The 27,479-nt window shown below is 35.9% G+C and overlaps 1 protein-coding gene across 1 annotated transcript; it reads left to right on the top strand.

Annotated features, from left to right (window-relative positions):
* The first annotated feature begins 4,777 nt into the window (after positions 1 to 4,777).
* On the top strand, positions 4,778 to 7,771 carry LOC141660100 (uncharacterized). The gene is made up of 4 exons (XM_074467062.1): positions 4,778 to 5,496; positions 5,881 to 6,237; positions 6,547 to 7,083; positions 7,279 to 7,771. Exons 1-4 carry the CDS (start codon positions 4,778 to 4,780, stop codon positions 7,769 to 7,771), a joined length of 2,106 nt encoding a protein of 701 aa, XP_074323163.1.
* The last annotated feature ends 19,708 nt before the right edge of the window (positions 7,772 to 27,479 follow it).

Here is a 27,479-nt window from a genome sequence, read left to right on the forward strand (position 1 = left end):
ATCCTTCTGAGTTTGATGGAGCATAACTAACTCTTTTTCTAAGAAATCATTTATTTTCTTAAAAGCAAGATTTTCAGAAGTTAATCTTTCACATGTTAAAGTTTGATCTCTATAACTAACAAACATGGTTTTAAGATATCTTCTCAACTCATTAATATCATCAGTATGAAAAGCATAAGTAGTCTGAGGTACCATTGTTTCAGCAGCTTCAGAACTGCTCTCAGCACTTTCTTTATCAACATTTGCCATCAATGCATAGTTCTCCTCACTTTCAAAGTATGAGGTGTTTGTCCAGCTTTTCTTCTTTGTGACAAGAGCCTTGCCTTTGTCACCCTTTACCTTCTTGCAATCAGCAGATATGTGGCCTTTCTCACCACAGTTATAGCATTTGACATTGGTATAATCTCCTCTATCAGACTTTCCTCCTCTGCCTTCAGATCTTCTGAAATTCTTCTTATCAGAACTTATGCCTTTCCTGGAAAACTTCTTTCCCTTCCTGAACTTCCTGTATGCAATCTTTGTGATCCCTTTCACCATAAGAACACATAACTTCATCATCTCCTCATCAGCATCATTCTCAGGCAAGCTTTCAGAATCTGAGTCATCATCACTTTCAGAACTTGATGACTCAGTATCAGACTTTGTGAAAAGAGCTTTACCCTTTTCTTTCCTTGAGGTAGCTGCCTTGGGGATTCTTCTTCAGCCTTAAGAGCAACTGTCCTTGACTTTCTTCCTTTCCTCTTGCTTCTTTGTTCTATCTCAAGTTCATGAGTCTTGAGCATTCCATAAATTTCATCAAGAGTTGTTTCATCAAGACTGTAGTTGTCTCTTATTGTTGTTGCCTTCAAATCCCAACATTCAGGAAGAGCTAACAGGAATTTAAGGTTTGAATCTTCAAGATCATACTCCTTATTAACCAGTGACAGATCATTCAAGAGTTTGACAAATCTATCATATAAATCGGTCAGTGATTCATTAGCCTTTGAGTCAAAGTGTTCATACTCTTGAGTGAGTATTGTCTTCCTGTTCTTCTTAATTGTATCAGTTCCCTGACACCTTATTTCCAGAGCATCCCATATCTCCTTAGCAGTCTTGCAGTTAATTACCCTATTTGACATTACATTATCAATGGCACTAAGTAGTAAGTGTCGTACCTTAGCATCCTTAGCAATTGATGCGATATCTTCAGCAGTATAATCACTCTTTTCCTTTGGTACGGTCTTTGCTGCTTCACCTGCAACTGCAACAGCGAGCTTGGTTGGTTTGTGAGGCCCTTCCTTGATTCTATCAAGATATTCTGGATCTGTAGCTTCCAGAAACATGGTCATCCTCACCTTCCATATGGCATATTCAGATGGTCTCAGTATGGGAACTCTGATGGTTTCATACCGACTTTGAATTTGTGTCTTTGGAGGTTCTTCAGTTTTGGTAGGCTTAGTTGGAGTTTCTGTGTCAGACATGATTGTGTTTGGATCTTTAACTGTATGTGTGTTAACATATAGGCTCTGATACCACTTGTTAGGTCACACACACTGTAGAGGGGGTGAATACAGTGTAAAATACAATCAAATCGAACTTTAATATCTTAAGTAACAGAAAATAAACTTTATTGAAACAATAAACTCTGTTACAGTATGGAACTCTTACCTCTCAGTGATGAACAAATATCACGAGAGCTGCTAGGGTTACAATAAATAATCTTCTCGAATATGATAACACTTATAGTGTAAACCCTATGTCTGTGTTTATATACTACACAGTTACAAGATAATAGCTAATTGATATGGAATATAATTCTGCTTCCTAAAATATAGCAATCAGATATCTTTTCTTCCAAGTATTCTATTCTTCATAGAATTCCTTCTTCATGCATATCTCTTCTTATGTTTATCTCGATCTTCTTTCCTTTAATCAGCTAATGTCCTTATCTGAACGTCCTTCAGCAATTAAGTTCTGATATCCATCTTCTGATGATTATCTCCTGATAATATAAGTACTGATATCCTTAAGTCCTGACTTCCAGTATAAGTACTGATTCCCAGTTAAGTACTGATTTGTCCTGTTAAGTAAGATCTGAAAACTAAACATAAATCATATTAGTCATGACATTATCAAATATATCTAACACCAAACAACTGTACCGAGCAACTACCAAACAACTGTACCGAGCAACTAGCAAATAGAGGGTGTTCTGCTTATAATATTATAGTATAGATAGATAGATTCTATCTTATTTTTATTATCATATTTATTGTATTTTGCGGTAATTGGATATTTCTTTAATGGATTTTAATGTTTTATTGCAGAAAAGTAGAATTCCTACATTTGGAAGGATTTGGGTTAAAGAGTTAATTTGTAGTCAAATTAGAAGAAAATTTATATTTTAGTGGGCTGCACGAGTTGAATACACTGTTTGGGTCATATCTCGAGTTTTAGAAGTCAAAATTGGACGATCTTACGGTCCACGTGAAACTTATGGAATTCTTTTTAATTCAGGAGTGGGCCAACAAGAAGAATCTAGCTGGAACAGCCCAGAAACTAAGGAGAAACAGGGTTATGAATTTTAATTAGAAAATCCTATTCAATTTTGGAAGCCTATTTATTTTTGACTTAATTCATTAAAATACTGTTATTATTAGAAATAGGAATCAGATTTTAATATTAGAATAATTAGTTATATACTAGATACAATAGAGACATACGAGAGGCTACTTTTTTACTTTCACTTTTTGCTAGCTAAGTTTTTCTTCATCTCTTCCATAACATACATTAGTTCTCCATTAATATATTCAAGCTACTCTTTTTATATTCTATTATTTTTAGTATATGTTCTATATGGCTTTCTTCATAGTTTTTATTGCTTTTACTTTTAGCATGAGTGAGTAGTTTCATTTTAGGGCGTAAAGAAAAACCATGTTTGCACCATAACTATGTTATATTTTTATTAGTAGTTTAATAGGTTATGGGTATTTCTGATCGATATTTTTCAATATTTAATTTATGTAATTGGCCAATATCATACATTATTTCATGCAAATAAGAGTAGTAGATTGAGAGATTTTACTCATTAGAGGCATACATACGATTAGCAGAATGAAAGTGAGTGCGAGAGCATCATTGAATTTCTGAGAGCGTTATTGATTGAGAGAGATTAATAATTGCTCTAATTACTTGACCCATTGAACTGCTATATTTATATAACTAATGTTGGTGTAAGCATGGTGAACCTGTATTTTCTATTTAATTGATTTTATATACATTTAATTTGCATTCTTTAGTTAATAAAAATTCTCAATAATTGCTTTCTCTGGAAATAAATCATAATAATTAGATTAAATTTCTTGGAACCTGTCTCCTTGTGGATTCGACCCGTACTTGCTAGTCTCTGCTAATAACAGACACTGTGCACTTGCGGTATAATATTTTAAAACGCATCAAGTTTTTGGAGCCGCTGCCAGGGAGACGGCAAGTTTCTATAGTGTTTAGTTTAGTTATTTAAATTGTTTCCTTGTCTCATTGGAACTTTTGTTCCAACTGAGACCAATTTTATTGTTTTCCATGTTTGGTTGTTCATGCCCAGGTCTACAGGAGACGTGGATACTACTCCCCTTAGTCTTGAATTTGAGCAAACAATACAACAATTCGTTGATAAACGGAAGAAAGGAAAACAACGAAAGACTATCATTTCAAAGATTGAAATGGCCGACCTTCCTGTTAAATCTTGAAGAACTATTCACAGCCCTCTCCGGGTGGTGTGCCTACTGGTCTTCCTATGCCAGCTATTCAAGCAGCAAACTTCGAGATCAAACCGACATTGCTTAGTATGATCCAACCGAATCAGTTTGCTGGTCTTCCTTCTGAAGACCCTACACTTCATCTGCAAAGGTTTCAACAACTTTGTGCTACTATCAAACATCAGGGTGTCACTACAAATCAGTTAAAAGTCATGTTGTTTGGGTTTTCTCTTCCAGATAAAGCTCAAAAATGGTTAAATGATATTACTTTGACTGAATAGGATGAAATTGCTCAAGCCTTTCTAACTGAATATTTTCCTCCCAATAAAACTGATGAATTGGTTGATAAAATGACAACTTTTAAACAAGAGTATGGTGAGTCTCTTAGGGATTCTTAGGAAAGATTCAAAGATATTCAACGTTCATGCCCTCACCATGGTCTTGAGAAGTGGTTTCTGCTTAAACGCTTCTACAATGGTCTTGACCCTGAGATGAAAAGTATGGTTGATAATGCTGCATGTGGTGTATTTTTAGACAAAGGAGTTGACGATGGGTATGCTTTTATTGCAAATTTGGAAGCTAATTACTTTAATAATTTAAAATCATCGAAAAAGGGAGATAAAATTGAAGTTGATGCTTATTCTCTTTTGTCATCTCAAATTACTGTATTAACTCAAGACATTCATTCATTTAAGACTACACAGTCTCCTACTCCTCCCATGAGCATTAATGTGATGTCATTTATGGCTCCTATTAATATTGCTTTTTGTGAAGTGTATGGAATTCAAGGCCACTTTGGTAACGATTGCTCCTACAATGTTCAAAAATCACAAAATTTTCAAATGGAACAAACAAATACTTTTCAACAGAGGCAGTAGTACAATCCGTACTCTGACACTTACAATCCAGGGTGGAGGGACCATCCAAACTTATCATAGAGAAACAATAATGCTCAGAATGCCCCTATTCCTAATTAGCAGCAACAGTATGAACAATCGTATCAGCATCCTCCATAACAACAATTAAAGCCTCCTCAAGGACATATGAATCCTCGTGGATTTCAGAAACTTCCTCAACAACATGTTCCTCAAGGAATCCAAGCTGCACAACCTGATCAAACAAATGAGATGTTAAAATTGCTAATGCAAGAGATTAAAGAATTGAAGGTTCATAACAAGATGATGGAGACTCAGATTGCACAATTGGCAAGCTCTTCAAGTGCAAGGCAACCTGGCTCTTTACCTTCGCAACTAACTCAACTGAAGGAAAATGTGAATGCCATTGCTCTTAAAAGTGGTTTCACCTATGATGGCCCTCAATTGCTTAATGATGATGTAGCTATTGCAAAAGAAAAGGAGAGTACCCAAGATGACAATGTAGATGAAGCCGTTGATCCAACAAAAGTAAGTGGAACTGAAGGAAGCAAGAAAGTTGATGATGAAAATACTACTAGTGCTCCTCCACTATTTGTCCCTAAGTTGTCATTCCCTAGCAGAATGAACAAAACTAAGGTAGATCAAAAATTTGGTAAATTTATGACACTCGTCAAAAATCTTGTGGTAACTGTTCATTTCACTGATTTAATTTCTCAAGTTCCAGAATATGCAAAGTTTTTAAAGGATATTCTTACCAAGAAAAGATCTTTTGGCGAGGTGGAGACAGTAGCTTTTACTGAAGAGTGTAGTGTTGTTTTACAAAATAAGTCTCCACATAAACTTAAAGATCCTGGTAGTTTTTCAATCCCGTGTCATTTAGGTGCATTGTTTGTTGACAAAGCTTTATGTGACTTAGGCGCTAGCGTCTCTGTCATGACTCTCTCAATTTTTCAAAAATTAAACATGGGAGAATTGAAATGCACATAAATGACATTACAAATGGCAGACCGTTCTGTAAAATAAACCACTTGGTATTTTAGAGGATGTGCCTGTCAGAGCTGGAAAATTTTATATCCCTTTATACTTTGTAGTATTGGATATGGAAGAGGATATCCAAATACCCATTATTTTAGGTAGGCCATTCCTTTGTACTGCAGTTGCTGATATTGATGTTAAAAATGGGACTCTTACTTTAAGTGTTGGTGATGAAAAATTTCTTTTACTCTAACCACTGCTCTTAAGTCCCCTATGCTTGAGAATACTTGTTGTAGGATTGATGTTATAGATGAAATTGTCAATAATGAGCTTCCTCAAATTTTATCGAATGACCCACTAGAAGCTGTTCTTATGTCGGAAGCTTCAGAAGGAGATGGGAATGCTGAAGTTCATTCTTTAATCCTTGAGTTAGAAGGTAAAGCTAATCCGAGAAATTTTGAGGTAACATACACTACCACTTCTAGTGATAAACCTCAGGTAAAGAAATTAGAGCTAAAGCCTCTACCACCTAATCTTAAATATATGTTTCTTGATGATGATGAGTCTTGTCCTGTGATTGTTGGCTCTGCGCTTAATGATAATCAAATTGCTAAGCTTCTTACTGTGTTACGTATGCATAGAAAAGCAATGGGGTACTGTATTGATGATCTTAAAAGGATTAGCCCAAATTTTTGCATGCATAGAATAAACCTTGATGAAGATCATACACCTTGCATATAGGGACAACGTCGCTTGAACCCTAATATGTAAGAGGTAGTCAAAAAGGAAGTTATTAAGTTACTTGATACGGGCATCATTTACCCAATTTCTGATTCAAAGTGGGTAAGCCCAGTTCAAGTAGTCTTTAAAAATGGAGGGACAACAGTGGTTAAAAATGACAAATATGAATTAATCCCTACTAGAGTTGTTACAGATTGGTGAATGTGTATTGATTATCGTAGGTTGAACACCGCTACAAAAAATGATCATTTTCCTCTCCGATTCATAGATCAAATGCTTGAAAGACTTGCTAAACATAAGTTCCTTTGTTATCTTGATGGGTATTCAGGGTTCTTTCAGATCCCTATTCATCCATATGATAAAAAAACTGCATTCACTTATCCATATGGTACATTTGCTTATCGTAGAGTACCCTTTGGATTATGCAATGCCCCTGCTACTTTTCAGCATTGTATGACAACCATATTTTATGAATTCATTGAGTCTATTATGGAAGTATTTATGGATTATTTCATTGTTTATGGTTCTAATTTTGATGTGTGTTTGCATAATCTTTCAAAAGTGCTAAAAAGATGTGAAGACGTAAATTTGGTTTTAAAATGGGAAAAGTGCCACTTCATGGTCAATGAAGGAGTGGTACTTGGTCATCTTATTTCTGAACATGGCATCCAAATTGATAGAGCAAAAATTGAGGTGATTGAAAAACTTCCTCCCCTTGTCAGTGTCAAGGGAGTTAGGAGTTTCTTAGGTCATGCAGGGTTTTATTGACGTTTTATTAAAGATTTTTCAAAAATTGCAAAATCCCTCACTCAATTATTGCTTAAGGATGCCACATTTGAGTTTACTGATGAATGTCTAGAATCTTTTTACAGGATAAAGGAAGCTTTCATATCTGCACCAATCATATAACCTCCAGATTAGAATTTTCCATTCGAGATAATATGTGATTCTAGCGATTATGCTATTGGAGCAGTCCTTGGTCAAAGGAAAGATAAGGTGTTGCATGCAGTCTATTATGCAAGTAAAACCTTGGATGCAGCTCAGGTGAATTATGCTACTACTGAAAAGAAACTTCTTGTTATTGTCTATGCTCTTGATAAGTTTCGTACTTATCTCATTGGTTCCAAAGTCATTGTTCACACTGACCATTATGCGCTGAAATATCTCTTGGCCAAGAAAGAGGCAAAACTAAGGATTATTCGATGGATTCTACTTTTACAAGAGTTTGATCTGGAGATAAAAGACAAGAAATGTGCTGATAATGTGGTTGTAGACCATCTTTCACGATTGCGCTTCAAATCTGATCTTACATCTGACATTCCTATCGATGACTCCTTTCCTAATGACCACCTGTTTGCTATTGCTACTACAACTCCTTGGAATGCAAATTTTATAAATTTCTGTGTTAGTGGATCCCATCCTCCTGATTTAACTTTTCAGCAATGAAAGAAGTTTTATCATGATGCTAAACAATACTTCTGGGATGATCCTTTCTTGTATCGAAAGTATGCTGATAATATCTTTCGTAGATGTATCCAAGAATTTGAAGTAAATGAAATTCTTCGACATTGTCATTCCCTTGCATGTGAAGGCCACCATGGTCCTTCTAAAACTGCTGCAAAGGTACTTTAATTTGGATTCTATTGGCCTTCTTTATTCAAGGATGCTCATGCTTTCTGTATGGCTTATGATGCATGCCAAAGAACGGGTAACATTTCTAAATGCCATGAGATTCCATAAACAGGTATTTTAGAAGTTAAAATATTTGACGTATGGGGAATTCATTTCATGGGACCCTTCCCAACTTCTTGTGGAAACAAGTACATCTTGGTTGCTGTTGTTACGTATCCAAGTGGGTTGAGGCTATTGCATCACCAACTTTGATGGTGGTTCACATTTTCACCAACATGTACTTGTTGGTGAAAAAGCGTGAAATTGACGTTGGTGAAAATCTAATGTTGTTATAAAACTCTTCAAGAAGGTCATTTTTCCACGCTTTGGTTTCCCACAGACTGTGATAAGTGATGGTGGTTCACATTTTCACCAACGTCAATTTCAAACTCTCTTGAAGAAGTATGGTGTTACACAGAAGGTGGGCCTAGCTTATCATCCTCAGACAAGTGGCCAAGTAGAAGTTTCAAATCGTCAAATCAAAAGCATCCTAGAGAAAGTGGTAGCAAAATCTCGAAAATATTGGTCTCTGAAGTTAGACGATGCACTATGGGCCTATCGAACAGCTTATAAGACCCCCATTAGAACTACTCCGTACAGGTTGGTTTATGGTAAGGCATGTCATCTGCCAGTTGAGCTCGAACATCGTGCTTTTTGGGCTATAAAGGAGCTCAATATGGATTTGAAAGTTAAGGGAGATGCAAGACTTCTTCAACTTAATGAATTAGATGAGCTTCGTTTTGATGCTTATGACAATTTTAAGCTTTATAAGGAGAGAACGAAGAAAATGCATGACAAAATGATTCGAAGTCGAGATTTTCAAGTCGGTGACAAGTGACTATCATATAACTCGAGGCTTCGACTCTTTCCAGGGAAGGTTAAATCTAGATGATCTGGACCTTTCACTGTAACTGAAGTTATATTTTTACGGTGCTATTGAAATCATGGGGCATGATGGAACTAAATTTAAGGTCAACGATTGAAATTGTATGTGGATGGAGCCTATGTTGGGAGAATGGAGGCGATTCGTTCGACAATCCCTCTGTGGTGCTTTAAATCGAGGTTAGAGGTCAAGCTAATGACTATAAAAGAGCGCTTCTTGGGAGGCAACCCAAGTTAATTATTATTATTATAATACTATATTTTTGTATTTTTTTAGGACTTATATTATATATTTTTATATTTTTGTACTTTTAGTAAATCTATAAACTATATTTTTGTATTTTTTTAGTAATTATATTATATATTTTTGTATTTTTTTAGTAGGTTAGATTTTTTTTATTGATATTTTTACTCTCGCAAGATGTCTTGAGTTTGTTTGAAGTGTTTCAGGAAAATGATATTTATTTTTTTTGAGGTTGACAATTATGCGGTTTGAAAAATAGGAGGAAGAAAGATGCAGCATTTTAATACCGCAGGTTTTATTTTTAAAACTCGCGTTTCAAATCTCTGTTACTCGGTTGGTTAGAACAAAAAAAAAACCAATACCGCGGTATTGATTTCAAAGCTGGGCATCTAATATCTCTAGACTTTCACCATTTGAGGCGCTATTTCCCAATGTTGTTGCACGCGCCTGCGCCTCACAGTCCCGCGCGTCTCCTCCGGTATGCAGTTGTGTATACTAGACCTCCACCAAAGCCTTTCTCAATCAATCATGTACATGTGCAACTTCATAAAAAATTTATTAAGTCAATGGGATTTGATCCCTGACTTGAGGGTGCATGTCCTTCCCATATCGATAAACCACTAGCTGAGCTACTTGGTTTTTGAGTTTTATAATGCACCATCTTTTATATATACTTTTCGTATGCAAGCTGGTACATACTTCTCAAAAAACAAAATCGCTGAGACTGGGATTTGAACACCTGACCTCGGAAAGCCATTAGACCTTCATGTGACAGCACCAATTATGTTTAATGTGGACAGAAAATTATATAAACTCAGTTGAAGGCAGAAACTTGGGGATAATATTTCTAAATTATTTTTCAAGCGGCACTTCATGCTTATGCATTTGGGGAGTATTTCTAACCTTTCCTTGTATATAAATATTTTTTTTGTATTTTATTTTTTAGGATTCTTTTAGTTTTTTATATATAAATATTCATTGAGGACAATGAACTGCTCAAGTGTGGGGAGGTGTTCTTAATGTTAAAAAAATTCAAAAAAAATAGAAAATTTTAAAATCTTTTGTATATTGTCTCGTCTCAATGTGTGTTAGAAATGATAAGTAAACATCTTGTAAATTTATTTTGAATAATTAGTTGATATTTCATCTCTTTAAATTCATTTAATACATGATAATTTCTCGTATGTACTTGCGAAAATTCTAAAACTTGAAATGCATCTTTGTTAATTTTAATAAGTACTGAAGCATGCTTTTACCCTGTGGGATTTTGAACCTAATTTATGATTGATATATATTTAAATTAATCAATTTTTTTTCTTGTGTGATATTCATCTTATAGCATGTTGCTCCAGAACTTGCTTTAAACATTTTCGAGATTACATGATATTTGTATGCATGAAAATGATAAAGGCACTAGGATTAACCGCATATATCCAAAAAATACCCATGTGTTATATCCTTGATGAACCCTTTGAGCTCGTATCCATTTTATTCATATATCACCACTCAAAATTCTTGAGCCTACTTATTTATTCTTGTCTTGATCTGCTAGTAGAGCATTTTGATTTATTTGAGGGTTGGTGAATATTTAGTTTGGGGATTTCCTTGTTAAGGTGTGATTATTTGGTGTGAATTGATATGAAGAGGAAAAGAAAAGAAAATATCTTCTAAAAAATAGTCAAAAAATCAAAAGAAGAAGTGCTCCTTTGAGATCAGTGGGTGGCAAATGCAATGTCATATAAAAGGGACGATCCATGTACATGTGTTGGTATTAAGTGCAATTGTACTAGAAATTTTTTATTTCTTGGTGACTTTTCACTATCCTTGATTACTGGAGAAACACTTGAGATTAAAAAAAATATGAGAAGAAGAAGATGTAGTAGAGTTTGTTCATTGTTGTTACGATATGAAGTGGGAAAGTACATTTGTGATTTGGGGGTTTAATGCTTGTGAAAGCCTGATCACCTTTTACATGATCAAATTTCATGTTGAGTTCTTTAATTAAGAATGAACATTATGCTCTATTAGTTTATCAAGTTAGCCACTTGTTAGCCTTTTTCTTGATTCCCTACCATATGCCTTGGCCTCATTACAACCTTTAACAAAGACCTTTTAATTTATGCATGCATATATATTGCCTGTCAACTTATCCTTCTGTGTTATACAATCAATTGATAATTTGCTGTTAAGCATATCAATTGATTCTTCCTTTATCAACTGATATAGTTCTTCGATTGATCTTGATATCCATCGATTGATAGTTGATCATTGATTGATAAGAGCTATCAATCGGTAAATCAATCGATGGTTATTGTGAATATGTTGTGTACTTGATGATTACCTAAACAAAACATCTAAGTAGATTTTACTTAGTGAAATAATGTAGCACTCAACGTATAAGAATTATAGTCCCGACGGATAACTCATTATGGTCCCGACGGATGATTAACTTATTATCCATCGAGTGAGTAGCTTATGTAATAATAAGTTTGTAGCACAGTGTTGTATGCACCTTTGTATAGAATCTGTAGTAGCATATAAGTCATGTTGACTTTAACTAGATATGCAGAATAGGTTGATTAACTGTACATAAGCAATGTCTTGTAATTTTGTATAAGTGAAATGAAGTCAAGTGCCAAAATAGCTACCAACGGATGCTTAACAAAGCTTCGACGGATGATCAAATGACTATCAACGAATGTTTAACATAGCAGTCGACGGATGATCAATTAAGTCATCGACGGATGATCTGAAAGTCGACAGATGATCACATCAAGATTCAAACATCAGTTGAACAGTGAAAGCTGACACACAGCCGTTGAATTGGATACAAAAACACTGTGGAAGCCCATTAACTGGGTAATAGAGGATGAAAAACAGCAAAGATCAAGACTGTTAGATTTTATATTTGTTCAGTTCTTTTGACTTTGTAATCTTGGTAATATATAAACCAAGAGAGTAGCAAATAGAAAAATAACTGAGATAGCTAAGAAACAACAACAGAGAAATCTTTGTAAGCACTATCTTTAGCATTTCTCGTATTCTTAGCAGTTCTATTTTGTAAGCAGCTGTGAGCATTTTTGCACACAGAGTCCTCTCGATATATTAAATATATCTCTGGTGGAATTGTTTAAATCCACCAGAAAGTTTTTAAAGACTCTTGTTTTTAATTACTTATGTTTTGATTCATTCAAGTTTACATTCCGCATTGTGCTAATCAAAACAAATATATCCATAATCGAGTTGAACATTTTTATTTCAAGAAAAAGGTTCAAGAATTCCATTCAACCCCCCTTCTGTAATTCTTGCTATATTGTTAAGGGACTAACAATTGGTATCAGAGCAAGCTCTTAATCTACAAAGAGTTTAAAGATCAAAATAATTCAGCAAGATGAACAAGAAAGATGTTGGAGTCAAGATTCCTTTTCTTGATAAAGATAATTAACATCATTGGAAGGTAAAGATGCATCTTCATATGCTTTCTCAAGATGAGGCCTATGTGGACTGCATAGAAAGAGGTCCTCATGTTCCAATGAGAGCTGCAACAGGAAATGAACCATCTGTTCCAAAGCCAAGGCATGAATGGTCTGATCCTGATATTGAACAAGTCAGGAAAGATAAAAAGGCCATTGAACAGAATGCAGACATGTTTGATAACATCATCAACTGCAAGACTGCCAAGGAAGTTTGGGACACAATACAGATAATCTGTGATGGTACTGAGCAAGTTAGAGACAATAAAATGCAGCTCCTGATTCAGCAATATGAGCATTTTCATAATGAAGAAAGTGAATCACTCACTGACATTTTTAGTAGATTCCAAAAGCTACTAAATGCTCTTAAATTGCATGGAAGAGTCTATCAGACTAAAGACTCCAATATGAAATTTCTCAGATCTCTTCCAAAGGAATGGAAACGAATGACAGTCTCATTGAGAAACTCACAAGATTATAAGGAGTTTACTTTGGAGAGACTGTATGGCATTCTGAAGACCTATGAGCTTGAGATATAGCAGGATGAAAGAATGGAGAGAGGAAAGAAGAAAGGAGGATCCATTGCACTAGTGGCTGAACTGGAAAAGGAGAAGGAAGTGAAGATGGAAGCTGTGAAATCAACTTCAAAGGCCTGTGAAAGCAAGGGTAAAGGGCTAGCTGCAGAAAGTGAAGATTCATTGAGTCAAGATGACATGGAGGACATTGATGAGCACCTAGCATTCCTTTCACGAAGATTTGCCAAGCTCAAGTTCAAGAAGAACTTTGGAGCTGCCAAGCCAAATAGAAACATGGTGGATAAATCAAAATTCAAGTGTTTCAAATGTGGCTTGGCAGGGCATTTTGCAAATGAGTGTAGAAAGTCAGATTCCAGTAAGAAAAGATTTGAGTCTGTGGATTATAAGCAAAAATACTTTGATCTACTCAAACATAAAGAAAGGGCTTTTATTACACAAGAGAATGACTGGGCAACTGATGGTTTGGATGAAGATGAGGATGTCAGCTATGTCAATCTAGCCCTTATGGCCAAGTCTAATGAAACAGAGACAAGTTCCTCAAGCAATCAGGTAATCACTACAAACCTTGCACATTTATCTAAAGATGAGTGTAATGATGCAATAAATGACATGTCTACAGAATTGTATCATTTGCGTGTTACACTTAAGTCCCTCACTAAAGAAAATGCTAAAATCAAAGAAAACAACTTGTTTTTGAGTGAGAGGAATAATGTGCTTGAGTCTCAGTTTGTTGAGTTTGAGAAACTAAAAATTGAGTGTAGAATTGCCAAGGAGGAATTAACTGAGTCCTTGAAAAAGGAAGAAATTTTAAAGAAGCAGCTCGATCGTGAACAGGAGGTGATTAAAGCATGGAAAACATCCAGAGATGTTCATGCTCAAAGCACCAAGGTTCAAGGAATTGAGTCTTTTTGTGATGAAGCCTGGAAAAAGAATAAGGAGAAACTAGAACCTATTTTGGTAGATGGATTGCTGACAGATGAAGACTCGACGGATGATGAGAACTATCCGTCGGATAACAAAAAGTGTTATCCGTCGAATGATAAAAATCCTCATCTATCGGCTGTGAGCAAACCCATTAGCAAAGCGAAATTAACCAAGCTAAATGAAAAGTATGGGTCTATTTCCAAGAACTTTGTTTCAGGAGAGTCAAGTCAAGCCAAGAAAGGGGAGAAGGCTAATGTTGGTCACATGACTGTCAAACAGTTAAGTGACAGACTTGAGAAGATAGAGGTAAAAACAGAGACTAAAAGGAAAAAACAATAGGAATGGTAAAGTAGGGATTAACAAACATAATAACTACACACCTGACAAATATGCTCCTAGAAAAATCTGTGTCAAATGTGGTAGTGTAAATCATTTGTCTGTTAATTGCAAATCTGCCATACCTACTCCCATGTCTGTTCAGCCTCAATTCTCTAACATGAATGCCATGCCTCCCATGCCTGTTAATGCTATGCCTACACAGAACATGAATGCACAGTTTGCTAATATGCCATTTGCACCTAATCCATATTATGCTGCATATAATATGCCTCAAATGCCATTTAGCATGCCTTACTGGAATAACATGTTTGCACCAACATGCCATTTCCTGTTAGCCATAACATGCATGATAATTCTGTTGCATCTAGTGGTTTCAAAGGCCCAACCCAAATGACTAAGGAAGAATCTGAAATTCCTAAGTCAAATGAGTTTAGACCTAAGAAACAGAAGAAAAAAGCTAACAAGGCAGGACCCAAGGAAACTTGGGTACCAAAATCAACTTGATTTGATTTTGATGTGTGCAGGGAAACAGAAGGAATCTTTGGTACTTGGATAGTGGTTGTTCAAGACACATGACTGGTGATTCTACCCTGCTCACAGAGTTTGAAGAGAGAGTTGGCCCAAGTATCACTTTTGGAGATGACAACAAAGGTTATACTGTGGGATATGGCTTGATTTCAAAGGACAATGTCATCATTGAAGAGGTTGCCTTAGTGGATGGTCTCAAACACAATCTGTTGAGTATCAGCCAGCTTTGTGATAAAGGCAACTCAGTAACCTTCAACAAAGAAACCTGTGTTGTGATTAATAATCAAAACAACAAAGTGGTTCTCACTGGTGTGAGAAGAGGAAATGTGTATCTAGCTGACTTCAACTCAACTAAAGCAGAATCTGTAACTTGTCTTCTCAGTAAAGCAAGTCAAGATGAAAGTTGGCTATGGCACATGAAGCTATCTCATTTGAACTTCAAGACCATGAATGAGCTGGTAAAGAAAGAGCTAGTTAGAGGCATTCCTATGGTGGAGTTTACAAAGGATGGACTGTGTGATGCCTGCCAAAAAGGGAAGCAGATTAAAGCATCATTCAGGAAGAAACTTGATTCAGCAATTGAAGAGCCTCTACAACTGCTTCACATAGATTTGTTTGGACCAGTCAATATATTGTCAATCTCAAAGAAAAGATTTTGCCTAGTAATTGTAGATGATTTCTCAAAGTTCTCTTGGACCTATTTCTTAAAGTCCAAGGATGAAGCTAGTGAAATCATCATCAATCACATAAGGCAAGTTAACAATCATCCTGATTTCAAAGTTAGAAGAATCATGAGTGATAATGGAACTGAGTTCAAGAACTATGTCATGAGAGCATTTTGTGAGGAAAATGGAATCTTGCATGAGTTTTCAGCAGCAAGGACTCCACAACAGAATGGAGTAGTGGAAAGAAAGAATAGATCTTTTATTGAAGCTGCAAGGATAATGCTTGAAGAATCAAAACTACCAACATACTTCTGGGCTGAAGCTGTAAACACTGCATGCTACACTCAGAACATCTCTCTGATTAATCAAGAAAGATGCATGACACCTTATCAATTGTTCAAGAACACGAAGCCAACTCTGAACTTTCTTCATGTCTTTGGCTGTAAATGCTATATTCTGAGAAATCAAATCGATCAAAATGGGAAGTTTGATGCTAAAGCAGATGAAGGAATTTTTGTTGGATATGCTGTTGGTAAAGCATATAGAGTCTACAATCTAAGAACCAACATTGTTGTTGAATCTATACATGTTGTGTTTGATGATAAAAAGATTGAAGGACTAAAAGATGGAGATTACCATGAGAGCCTCAAATTCGACAATGTTGAGATGGTCAGTGATGAAAGTGATGATGAGAGTGATCAAGAAACAGTGTCTAAGGATAATGCAGACAAATCTACTATAAATAAAGCACAAAACTCAACATCCGTCGAGTTACATAATGCTTCATCCGTCGGAAGGCAATCTGTATTATCCGTCGGAAGACAACCTGCCTCATCCGTCGATACTCAACATTCACCATCCGTCGGGTTATCAAAAGGAGCAGGAAGTCAAGGAAGATCACCCATAGAAAGCACCCCAATATCAAATCAAAGATCCACAAACTCAGGGGGAGTTTCTAGCAATCAAAACTCAATCACACATCAAGACAACATCGAGGTCTCTTCATCTAGGGCTAATCTACCTCAACCAAGAAAATGGACAAAAGATCACCCCTTTGAACTGATTATTGGTGATGTTTCTTCCAGAGTTCAAACCAGGAGAGCAACTCAAGAAGAATGTCTATACAACAGCTTCCTGTCTAAGGAAGAACCAAAGAAGGTAGAAGAAGCCTTGTTAGATCCTGATTGGATTTTAGCTATGCAGGATGAGCTAAACCAATTTGAAAGGAATAAAGTATGGAAGCTGGTACCCAAGCCCACAGGAAAGAATCCAATAGACACCAAATGGGTATTCAGAAACAAGATGGATGAAAATGGCATAGTAGTAAGGAACAAAGCAAGATTGGTTGCTAAAGGCTATTGTCAGCAAGAAGGAATAGATTTTGATGAAACATTTGCTCCTGTTGCAAGACTTGAAGCCATCAGAATCTTCTTAGCCTATGCAGCCCATGCCAATTTCAAGGTCTATCAAATGGATGTCAAAAGTGCCTTTCTGAATGGACATTTGGAGGAAGAAGTGTATGTAAGTCAACCTCCTGGCTTTGAAGATCCAAATTTCCCAGAGTATGTCTATTATCTACTGAAAGCACTTTATGGACTGAAGCAAGCACCTAGAGCCTGGTTTGACACTTTATCAAAGTTCCTTTTGGAAAATCACTTCACAAGAGGTACTGTAGATAAAACTTTATTTTTCAGAAATATGAATGGCTCTAACATACTTGTTCAAATTTATGTAGATGATATTATTTTTGGCTCTACAGATGAGAAACTTTGTAAAAAGTTTGCCAAACTGATGCAAAGCAAGTATGAAATGAGTATGATGGGAGAACTAACTTACTTTCTTGGTTTACAAATTAAGCAAGTTAGTGATGGAATATTCATTAGTCAAACTAAATATATTTTTGATCTTTTAAAGAAGTTTGATCTAATGGATTGCACATCTGCAAAAACTTCCATGGCCACTACAACTAAGCTTGAACTAAACACTACTGAAAAGTCTGTGGATATTTCAAGTTATAGGGGCATGGTTGGCTCACTTCTGTACTTAACAGCTAGTAGGCCAGATATAATATTTGCTACATGTTTGTGTGCTAGATTTCAGGCTGATCCTAGAGAGTCTCATTTGATAGCTATTAAAAGAATTTTCAGATATCTCAAAGGAACACCAAACCTTGGAATTTGGTATCCTAGAGATTCTGGTTTTGATCTAACTGGTTATTCAGATGCAGATTATGCAGGTTGCAGAATTGATAGAAAAAGCACAACAGGAACCTGTCAATTTTTAGGAGACAAGCTTGTGTCCTGGTTCAGTAAAAAGCAAAATTCAGTTTCTAATTCTATAGCTGAAGCTGAATATATTGCTGCTGGCAGTTGCTGTGCACATATTTTATGGATGAAAAATCAATTGCTAGACTATGGTTTGCAAGTTGAAAAGATTCCTATTTTCTGTGACAACACAAGTGCAATTGCCATCACTAAAAATCCAGTGCAACATTCAAGGACAAAGCATATAGAAATCAAGCATCATTTCATAAGGGAACATGTAATGAATGGTACTGTAGAGTTACATTTTGTTCCAAGTGAGAAGCAACTTGCAGATATTTTTACCAAGCCACTGGATGAATCCACATTCTCTAGGTTGGTAAGAGAGTTAGGTATGCTTAATTACTCTTGAATTTATCTGAATTATTTTGCAAGTTGAAAAGTAGCCAAAAATTTAACTAATTTTTAGTCTTGGATGAAAATTTTGGCTAAGTCAAAATTTGCATCTCGACGGATGACCATTATCCATCGAGTTGAGTCATCCGTCGATATACAAATTTTAAATAAAAATCAATTACTTTTCTGGAGTACTTTAAAGCTCGACGGATATCAACTTATCCTCATCCGTCGAAGTGTCTAAATCTTAACCGTTAATTCCCTGAACATTATCCATCGAGTATCCTTACAGTTTTTAAGCATTACACGACGGATAATGGGTAGAATTTTTACAGTTTATTTTAAAACGGTTATTTTAGACAATTTCTATTGGGTAATTTACTTTTTTTTATTATTTTTATCAGTTGATTTTGAGTAAAGTATAAAAGCTTATTTCATTCTAATCATTTTCTTTTATCATTCTCAAATTCAACTGTGTTACTTCATTCTCTGTCAAGCAAAAATCCTCTTTCTCTTCAAGCTTTTCTTCTCTAACAATGGCACCCGTAGTTAAGATCATGTCACAGACTGGGTTCATCTATGAGAAGAACAACTTCACTGCCTTGGTCAATAAAGGGATTCAGCAATCTGAAGACTATCATAAGATGATGGACTTCTTGAACAACTGCAAGTTAAGTTTTGCCATGCTGGAATCACCCACAATTTATTGTGAAGTTGTTGAGGAGATGTGGACAACAACAATCTACAACTCTATTGACAAAACCATCACTCTAACCATCAAAGGTAATGATTTCTGTATCAATAGTGATGTAATAAAAGCATGTTTCAAGATTTCTGATGATAATGTAACTGCACCATACACTGACACTGATATTGTCAATATGCTCAATTCCATTCATTATGCACTTTCTACTGCAAAACTAAGTGAAATTAGAAGACTAGGTCTTAGGAAGGAATGGAGTTACTTGTGTGATGTAGTAACTAAAGTCATTTCTGGAAAAATCAGTAATTTTGATTCTGTGAACATTTCCATGCTTAACATGCTATACATGCTAGTTACAGACAAATATTACAATTTCAGTGACCTTGTTGTGTATGAGTTAGGTTTTAAACTAGGTGACTTAGCCAAAAGAGGAAAGAATATTTACTATGCTAGATTTTTTATGCTTTTGGCTAACCATCTTTGTCAAGAGATTGAACTTGAGAACCCAAACAACAAATTAGCTTGTTGGGTTCAAGAGAGAAGAATCATTACAGACTTGAACAGAGCCAACCATCACAAGGATGTGCCAATGTTCTATTTTCCTGTAATGCTGACACCTCAGGTAAGTGAGGTAAGTTCATCCAGACCCTCAACTATTCCAATCTCTTCTATTTCTTTGACTTCAGGCTTAGCTATGGCAACTGTGACAATGACCAAACAGTTGCCTACCAAAGCTGCCAAAACAACTGCAATTTCTAAATCCAAATCAAAGAAAACCCCCTCTGGTATCTCTCAAAAGGTACCAGTTGAAAAATCTACTAAAGCCAAAGAGGGGAGTGTGAAGGAGGGTAATATAGGTGAGGGAAGGGGTGAACATCAAAGAAACCCCAAAGATAAGGTTGGAGAGTTGAGTGAATCCCAGCCTAGCCACACTGCAGTTTCCCAACAAACTGTAGTGCTTAAAAAGGACAAAAGCTCACTTCTAGCTGCATCCTCCCAAAAGGATGTGGATATTGAACAAAGCTCTCATCCAAGAGCACAGGCCAAGAGGGTTAGGGACACAAGCTCACACCAAACTTACACTAGAAAGAAGAAATCCAAAACAACTGGGGATGTACAGGGCACACACTTAGTGCAAACTGGTGCTAAAGACACAGTCCCTGCACCTTCTCAAATTCAGATTGATGTGGCTCCAATAAATGTGGAGTCACAGCCAAAATCTCTCATAATAGAAGCCACAGAAACACAATACTCACCAACTAACTCACGGGAAGTGGACATGATAAACACTTCAATTCCTGATTCCCCTTCTTTAACTCTGTTGAGGAAGCCAAAATCTAGTGCAAGTGAGCATCATCTTTTAGATGATTTGTTGGCTCACTTGCCAATTCTTTCTGATTCTATTGTGACATATGTGCCTCAAATAACTTCAATCAACACAGAGTCAACAATAGTTTCTCTTCCCACCTCATTCATTTCTACTCTCTCGATGGATATTGCTCATCCGTCGAGTAATGATTGTATCCCGACAGATAAGCTTAACAGCAGTTATCCGTCGGATAGCTTTACCACTCACCCGACGGATATCACTTATCCGTCGAGTGTCTCTGCACAACTTTAAACTTCAATAATTTCAAGTGCAGAAGATTTGGTGGTAATACAATCACTCTTAGGACTGAGAGAGGAGAGTGCATTGAGTGAGAGGCTGGGTTGCTCCCAGGCAAAAGAAGAGGAAAAGAGTGAATCTTAGCAATCCATTCATTCAGGATTGGCAAAAGTGAGTGAGAGGAGTCCCACCTTAGTAGGTGAAGGTGAGAGTGTGAGGGTGGGGAGCCAGGGTGAGACCCTGATACAACAAAAGAGAGAATATGAGAGAAAGGCAGGTACTGGAGAAATAAGGATGGAACCAGCCATTGCTAGTGAGTCAATGATTGTGGATGATGCTGAAAAGGAAAGACAATTTCAGCAACATTACAAAGCTGTAATTGATAACATTTCCTTGGATGCTGACACTTTTACTCACCCTATTTCAGCCTATCAACTGTTGGCTGCTCAGGGCAATGTGGAGGCAGAGCAGACTTTGAATTTAGTGCACACCACAGAATCTCTTCAAAGAGATAAAGCTGCTGTGAACAGAATGCCTTCTCAAGCTGAAGAGCCATCTGAAGAATTTGGAGTAAATTCTGATGATGATGACTCTGGTTCTTTGGATGGAAGCATGAACTTAGGGGGAGCTGAAGGCCCATGTTCTGCTTTAAGTTTACCTAAATGGGCATGGGCAAAGGAATTTTCACCAGGGCAATTTGAGGTGTCTTTGGTAAATCAAATAATAGCTATTCAGCAGGCCCTTCAGGATGCTTCAGATGCTGGTACCAAGGCTGTTCTTCAAGCTCACCTAGACTCTTTACATTTAATGAAGATCCAACACTCAAGACAGAATCTCAGTGTGGATGAATTGAAAAAGGATATAGCTGACTTAAAGACATATAACTCTGAGAAGCTGGATTCAATAATGCCATATGGTACCATGCATGATCTATTACTAAGATTAAGGAGATAATCAGATTCTGACAAGAAGATAGCCAAGCTGGAGAACAGAGTTCAGGTTATTGAGAATTCAGTGGGTCTACTTCTTCAAAATCAACAGACTCAGACAAATCTTCTTATGTAACTGGCTAAAGCACAAGGCCTAACTCCTCCACTTGATGATAACAAAAAGGGGGAGAGAGAATCAAGTAAGGGGGAGAAAGGACCAACTGAGGGGGAGAAACTTCTAATTCAAATCAGCAAAGTAATTATACCTTCAATTACTATCTCCATGCCACTAGTTGTAGATGGTATAGATCTTATAAATGCAGCAGCAGCAAATTTGAAAGATGCTGATAAAGAAGAGTTGGCTCTGATCAACTGGAAAAAGATTGACGAGGAAATATAGAAAAAGTTTCAATTAGTCAAGGAACCAGATCAGTCAGCCATCCATCACTCTCATGTCAAGCCAATCAATGTGAATGAGATGAGCATGAACTATCTGGAGAAAGGACAATCTTCCTGCATCAAGACTACAAAGGCTGAGATAATTCTTAAACCAAGGGCAAACTATCCAAAATTATCTTTGAAGAACCCTATGGATTCTGTGTATGAGACACCCAAGCCTGATGAAAAGAAGCTTCTGTCAAGATCTATTCTCCTCTACAAAGATCCAGCTGATTCAGCCTCAAGAAAGAGAATTGCAAAGATATTCAGAAATGGGAAGGAAATTTGTGTGGTAGCTGGACATCCACAATTTGCTCATGCAAAGGAAGAAGAAAAAGCCAGATTGAAGCAGGAAAAGAGGCAAGCTGCTCTAGATGCAAAGAAGTCTAAACAAAAGAGAGAACAGTTTGCTATCTTGGCCAAGCTACAGGCTGTGAATTCTTCTCAACAAATTCCCTCTCAACCATCTCAAGCTACTGAATCAGAGAAGAAGATTGAAAAACAGAAGAAATTCCCAAGAAAGAAAGAACTGGCTAAAAGAACAAAAAGAAAGTTGGATGTTGTTGACAAGGAATTGGAAGATCAATTTCCAAAGGAATCCACTCAAGCTGAAACTCAAGCATCAAAGCCCTCTGTGGTATTTGAAGACATAAGGGTGGTGGACCCCTACAGGAACATATATGGAGAGCCTATTGTGCCAAAGGATGAGCCAATAGAGTGGGATAAATTACCAATTCCTGACTTCAACTTGCCAATTCTTACTAAGCCAAGAAGGACAAAATCAAGGGCAGTCAAGAAAGTGAAGCTGTCACCTCTCAAATCCAAGTCAGTAGTCAAAGCTCAACCCAAGGTCAACAGGGGAGACTACTTGTACTTGTGTGACATCAAAGAATTCTCAGATCTAAACCTTTATCTGGAGGAGCTGGATGAGGTAAGGGCAATTGATGCATACAGAAACCTACCTGAAAGGTTGGTGTTCAAGTACAAAGGGGGAAGGGAGATTTAGTGGCCTCTTCACAGGATACTTCAAGAAAGCCAAGCTGTGTTGATCAAAGTCTATTCATCCTTCAAGAAAAACTTTGGGTTCAATGTAACTTCAAGAAGATTAGTATTGAAGAAGATTGAAGAGCTAAGGAGTGTTAGAGCCAAAGATGCACTACCCAAAACTCTTATCATCCTATACACAGGGAGAAGAGTGCATCTAAGGCCCTACTGGCAGATGGAATTCATGGATGACAAGGGTGTGAGAAGATTCTTCAGATTAGAAGACCAATTGAGTATCTCTAGCAATGAAACTCTCTTGGAAATGCAAGAAATGTTAGAGCTCTCAGAATCTGATGAATTAGAATTCCACAAACAGCTCCAGAATCAAATTGAAGAAAACAACAGAAAGCTTGGAAGAAGATCCAGACCTTCAAGAAACTAGAAAAATCTGCTCAGACTAGAGGAGCATCTTGAACTGACTGTGAGCCAAACCTTGTACATTTTTGTTTAAATTGAAGCACTTTCAGTTTTATCTACTTATCTTTAAAGATATATGCTTAGGATGTTTTGTTATCATCAAGTATCTCTTAATTTATGGCTACAATTCCAGTAGACATAAATTGGGGAAGATTGTTGTGAATATGTTGTGTACTTGATGATTACCTAAACAAAACATCTAAGTAGATTTTACTTAGTGAAATAATGTAGCACTCGACGGATAAGAATTATAATCCCGACGGATAACTCATTATGGTCCCGACGGATGATTAACTTATTATCCATCGAGTGAGTAGCTTATGTAATAATAAGTTTGTAGCACAGTGTTGTATGCACCTTTGTATAGAATCTGTAGTAGCATATAAGTCATGTTGACTTTAACTAGATATGCAGAATAGGTTGATTAACTGTACATAAGCAATGTCTTGTAATTCTGTATAAGTGAAATGAAGTCAAGTGCCAAAATAGCTACCAACGGATGCTTAACAAAGCTTCGACGGATGATCAAATGACTATCAACGGATGTTTAACATAGCAGTCGATGGATGATCAATTAAGTCATCGACGGATGATCTGAAAGTCGACAGATGATCACATCAAGATTCAAACATCAGTTTAACAGTGAAAGCTGACACACAACCGTTGAATTGGATACAAAAACACTGTGGAAGCCCATTAACTGGGTAATAGAGGACGAAAAGGAGCAAAGATCAAGACTGTTAGATTTTATATTTGTTCAGTTCTTTTGACTTTGTAATCTTGGTAATATATAAACCAAGAGAGTAGCAAACAGAAAAATAACTGAGATAGCTAAGAAACAACAACAGAGAAATCTTTGTAAGCACTATCTTTAGCATTTCCCGTGTTCTTAGCAGTTCTATTTTGTAAGCAGCTGTGAGCATTTCTGCACACAGAGTCCTCTCGATATATTAAATATATCTCTGGTGGAATTGTTTAAATCCACCAGAAAGTTTTTAAAGACTCTTGTTTTTAATTACTTATGTTTTGATTCATTCAAGTTTACATTCCGCATTGTGCTAATTAAAACAAATATATCCATAATCGAGTTGAACATTTTTATTTCAAGAAAAAGGTTCAAGAATTCCATTCAACCCCCCCTTCTGTAATTCTTGCTATATTTTTAAGGGACTAACAATGGTCTTCTTATAAGTTAATGATCTTCAAGACTGTTACTTGGCTTCTTCAATTGATCCTTCATATATTGATGCTTCAATATCAATTGATCATCCTCCACTTTTATAATTTTTCTATCTTCCAATATTTACAATTCAACAAGCTAAATAATTCATCAGTTGATGACTTATATCAATCGATCTTAATATCAATTGATGAGAACAATATCAATTGACTTAAAGCATATCAATTGATATTGACAAAAAGAACCTATGTTACAATCCATATTATCAGTTGATTAAGATAAACATTTCAACTGATAATTCTTGTTTCCTGATGAATTGATATTTATAGAATGCATATCAATCGATTAGTTACATCAATTAAAATTTCAAAGATACTAAGTAAAAGTATTATCATTAATATACATGTAGATTCCTAACAATCTCCCTCTATTTGTGTTGTGATAAAAATAGGCATAAATCTACTTAATGATAACAAAAACCTTAAATTCTTAATCACTCAACTAGAATCAAGAAATTTTGATGCACTTTAGATTTAGAAAATACTAGTTGATGATTCTGCTTTGCAGGCTTCTTTAATGTCTTCAAGTATTAAATTTATTTCTTCTTCTTCCTTTTATCAGCATTCTCCTTTAATTGCCTTATGAAGGAGCTCCTCAAAATAGCTTCATCTCTGTCATTTTCTCCAAGTTGCTTCAATAAGTAGTGGATTTCCTCATCTGTGATTTTTATCCAGATATTTGAAGATATCAAAGAATTTAGTGTTTCCTTCCACATTTGTAAAAATCATGGCATACTTAGGTTTCAACACTACTTTCTTCACTTGTGATTTCCATAGATTCAGAGGTGAATCAGGTTCAGCTTCAGCCTTTGATCTCCTTCGCTTTGTAATTTGATGTTGAATCTCCTGTGCAATTGTTATGTTGAGCTTGTCTCTTTTGTTGAGAAGAGGTAGAATTGTCTTCAACATATTGTAGCCCTGCTTCATGATCACCTTCATTGAGTAGGTGAGTTTAGAACCATTTTTATACTCCAATCTCATTGATTCCTCTTGATTTGAAGTTCCAAGATGGGTTCTAACTTCAATTAATCCCTTCTCACTTACAACTGGAATTCCCTTTATCTTGTATCCTTCAATGGCTATTTCCTCCTTAGCTTCATCCTGAATTACTTGAAATGTCTTTTGAGTAACATTTTGAGGGATACTTTTCCTTTTCTTTGCCATTGCTATCTTTCGATTCTTCTTTAAAGGCTGTTCTACTACATCCTCATCCATATTCCATTGCATCTCTATTTGCCTTGCTATTTCTTTATTTTCCTTTTTTGAGATTGCAATTTCCTTTAGACCTGTTATTATGGCTCCCTGTAGTAGCTTTTGTCCACTTGGTTCTCTTGACTTTTTCTTTTCCTGTTCTACCAAGATGGCCTAACCCTTTCTTTTCTCTTCCAGGGCTTCTTTATTGATTAGAAGACATGCTTCTATCTCCAAATTGCTTTGTTGAGTGGCTTCCTTAGCACTTTCATTTACAACTGAAACCCTCCGCAGGATCCATGCGAAAACTTAAATTTAAATCTTAAAAAAACCGAAACCCTCCGCAGGATCCATACAAAAAATAATATTTAATTCGTAGTTCAGTATGTTTACCTTAAGAAGCTTTACGTTAATGGAAAGATGGAGGTCTTTAATGGCGATCCAAGAACAACGAGCGGAGATCCTTAGCAGCCGCTTCTCAAGTGTGAAGCACTCCACCGGTATCCACCAAGAAAACGATGTAATGAAGGAGAAGGAGGTGGAGAGAATTAGGGTTTTGTAAATTTTTTGGTTGAGACAAAAATAGGGTTTATAATAGTATATTTATAGGCAAAATTTTCAGCTGAAAATTTTCTCATAAAATATTATTACTATTAACCCTTTATTATTCTCATTAATAATTAAAACACCTTTTAATTATTAATCCTTTTTCTAAACTCTTTAGAAACAATTCTCTCACTTGATTTAATTTCCAAAAATTAAATTCTTAATTAATAATATTAAGAACTTTCCTTAATTAATTTATAATCAATTAAATCTCATTTAATCAATTATTAAATTTTCCAATTAATTATTTATTTCATAAATAAATAATTATCAGTCATTATTAATTAATTCCTCCACCATTAAATCATTCTCTTTTATGGTGTGACCCTGTAGGTTCAATATTAAGCCGGTAGTAGAAATAAATAATAATAAATCTATTTTATCATTATTTATATAAATTCTCTAATTCATTAAATATGATTAATTAATTAATCATATTTATTCTAAATCGTGAGGGATACTTTTCAGCAAATCGCGACTATCCGGATAATACGAATTCACTGCTTAGAATACCAAGAACCTATTCAGTGAATAGTTACCGTACAATTAATTCCTTCTACCATGCAATGTCACGATTAAATACAAGACATGGAACTTTTGTCAAGCCTATCTTATTTAATCAGTTGCTTTCCCATTCACTATGCTTAGTTCTATTTAATGTAAATTAGAAACTCCTTTCTAATTTCATTCACTCTGGCCAGAGATTCCTGAACTAACATAAGTGGATCAGCATTGAACATTCTCTTCCTTCACTGGAAGGGGTAGATCCTTTATTGACCATACACTATCTTCGTGTACAAATTCCTATACCCAGTAGACCCCTTATAATTGTCCCTTGAGATTAAGAACTAAATCAAAGCATAGTTCAGTGTACATAAGATGACTATGATGACCTCAAGTCTAAGGATACTTGTACAACTATCACTATGTGAACAACTGCTGACACGTGAGTGAACTCCATCAGTTGTTCAGCTGTGTTAGTCATGTTCAATGAACTTATTCTATAACAAGCACCTACATACTAGCTATAATATCACCACACAAATGTCTATGAGAACAGAC

Source organism: Apium graveolens, chromosome 5, assembly GCF_009905375.1.
Source record: "Apium graveolens cultivar Ventura chromosome 5, ASM990537v1, whole genome shotgun sequence".
NCBI classification, from domain to species: domain Eukaryota; kingdom Viridiplantae; phylum Streptophyta; class Magnoliopsida; order Apiales; family Apiaceae; genus Apium; species Apium graveolens.

Coding starts and splice junctions, on each gene's coding strand:
- LOC141660100 (XM_074467062.1), top strand. CDS start 4,778: ATGAATCCTCGTGGATTTCAGAAACTTCCTCAACAACATGTTCCTCAA. Junction 5,497..5,880: donor CCGTGTCATTTAGGTGCATT/GTTTGTTGACAA, acceptor TACTTGTTGTAG/GATTGATGTTATAGATGAAA. Junction 6,238..6,546: donor ATGCATAGAAAAGCAATGGG/GTACTGTATTGA, acceptor TGATTATCGTAG/GTTGAACACCGCTACAAAAA.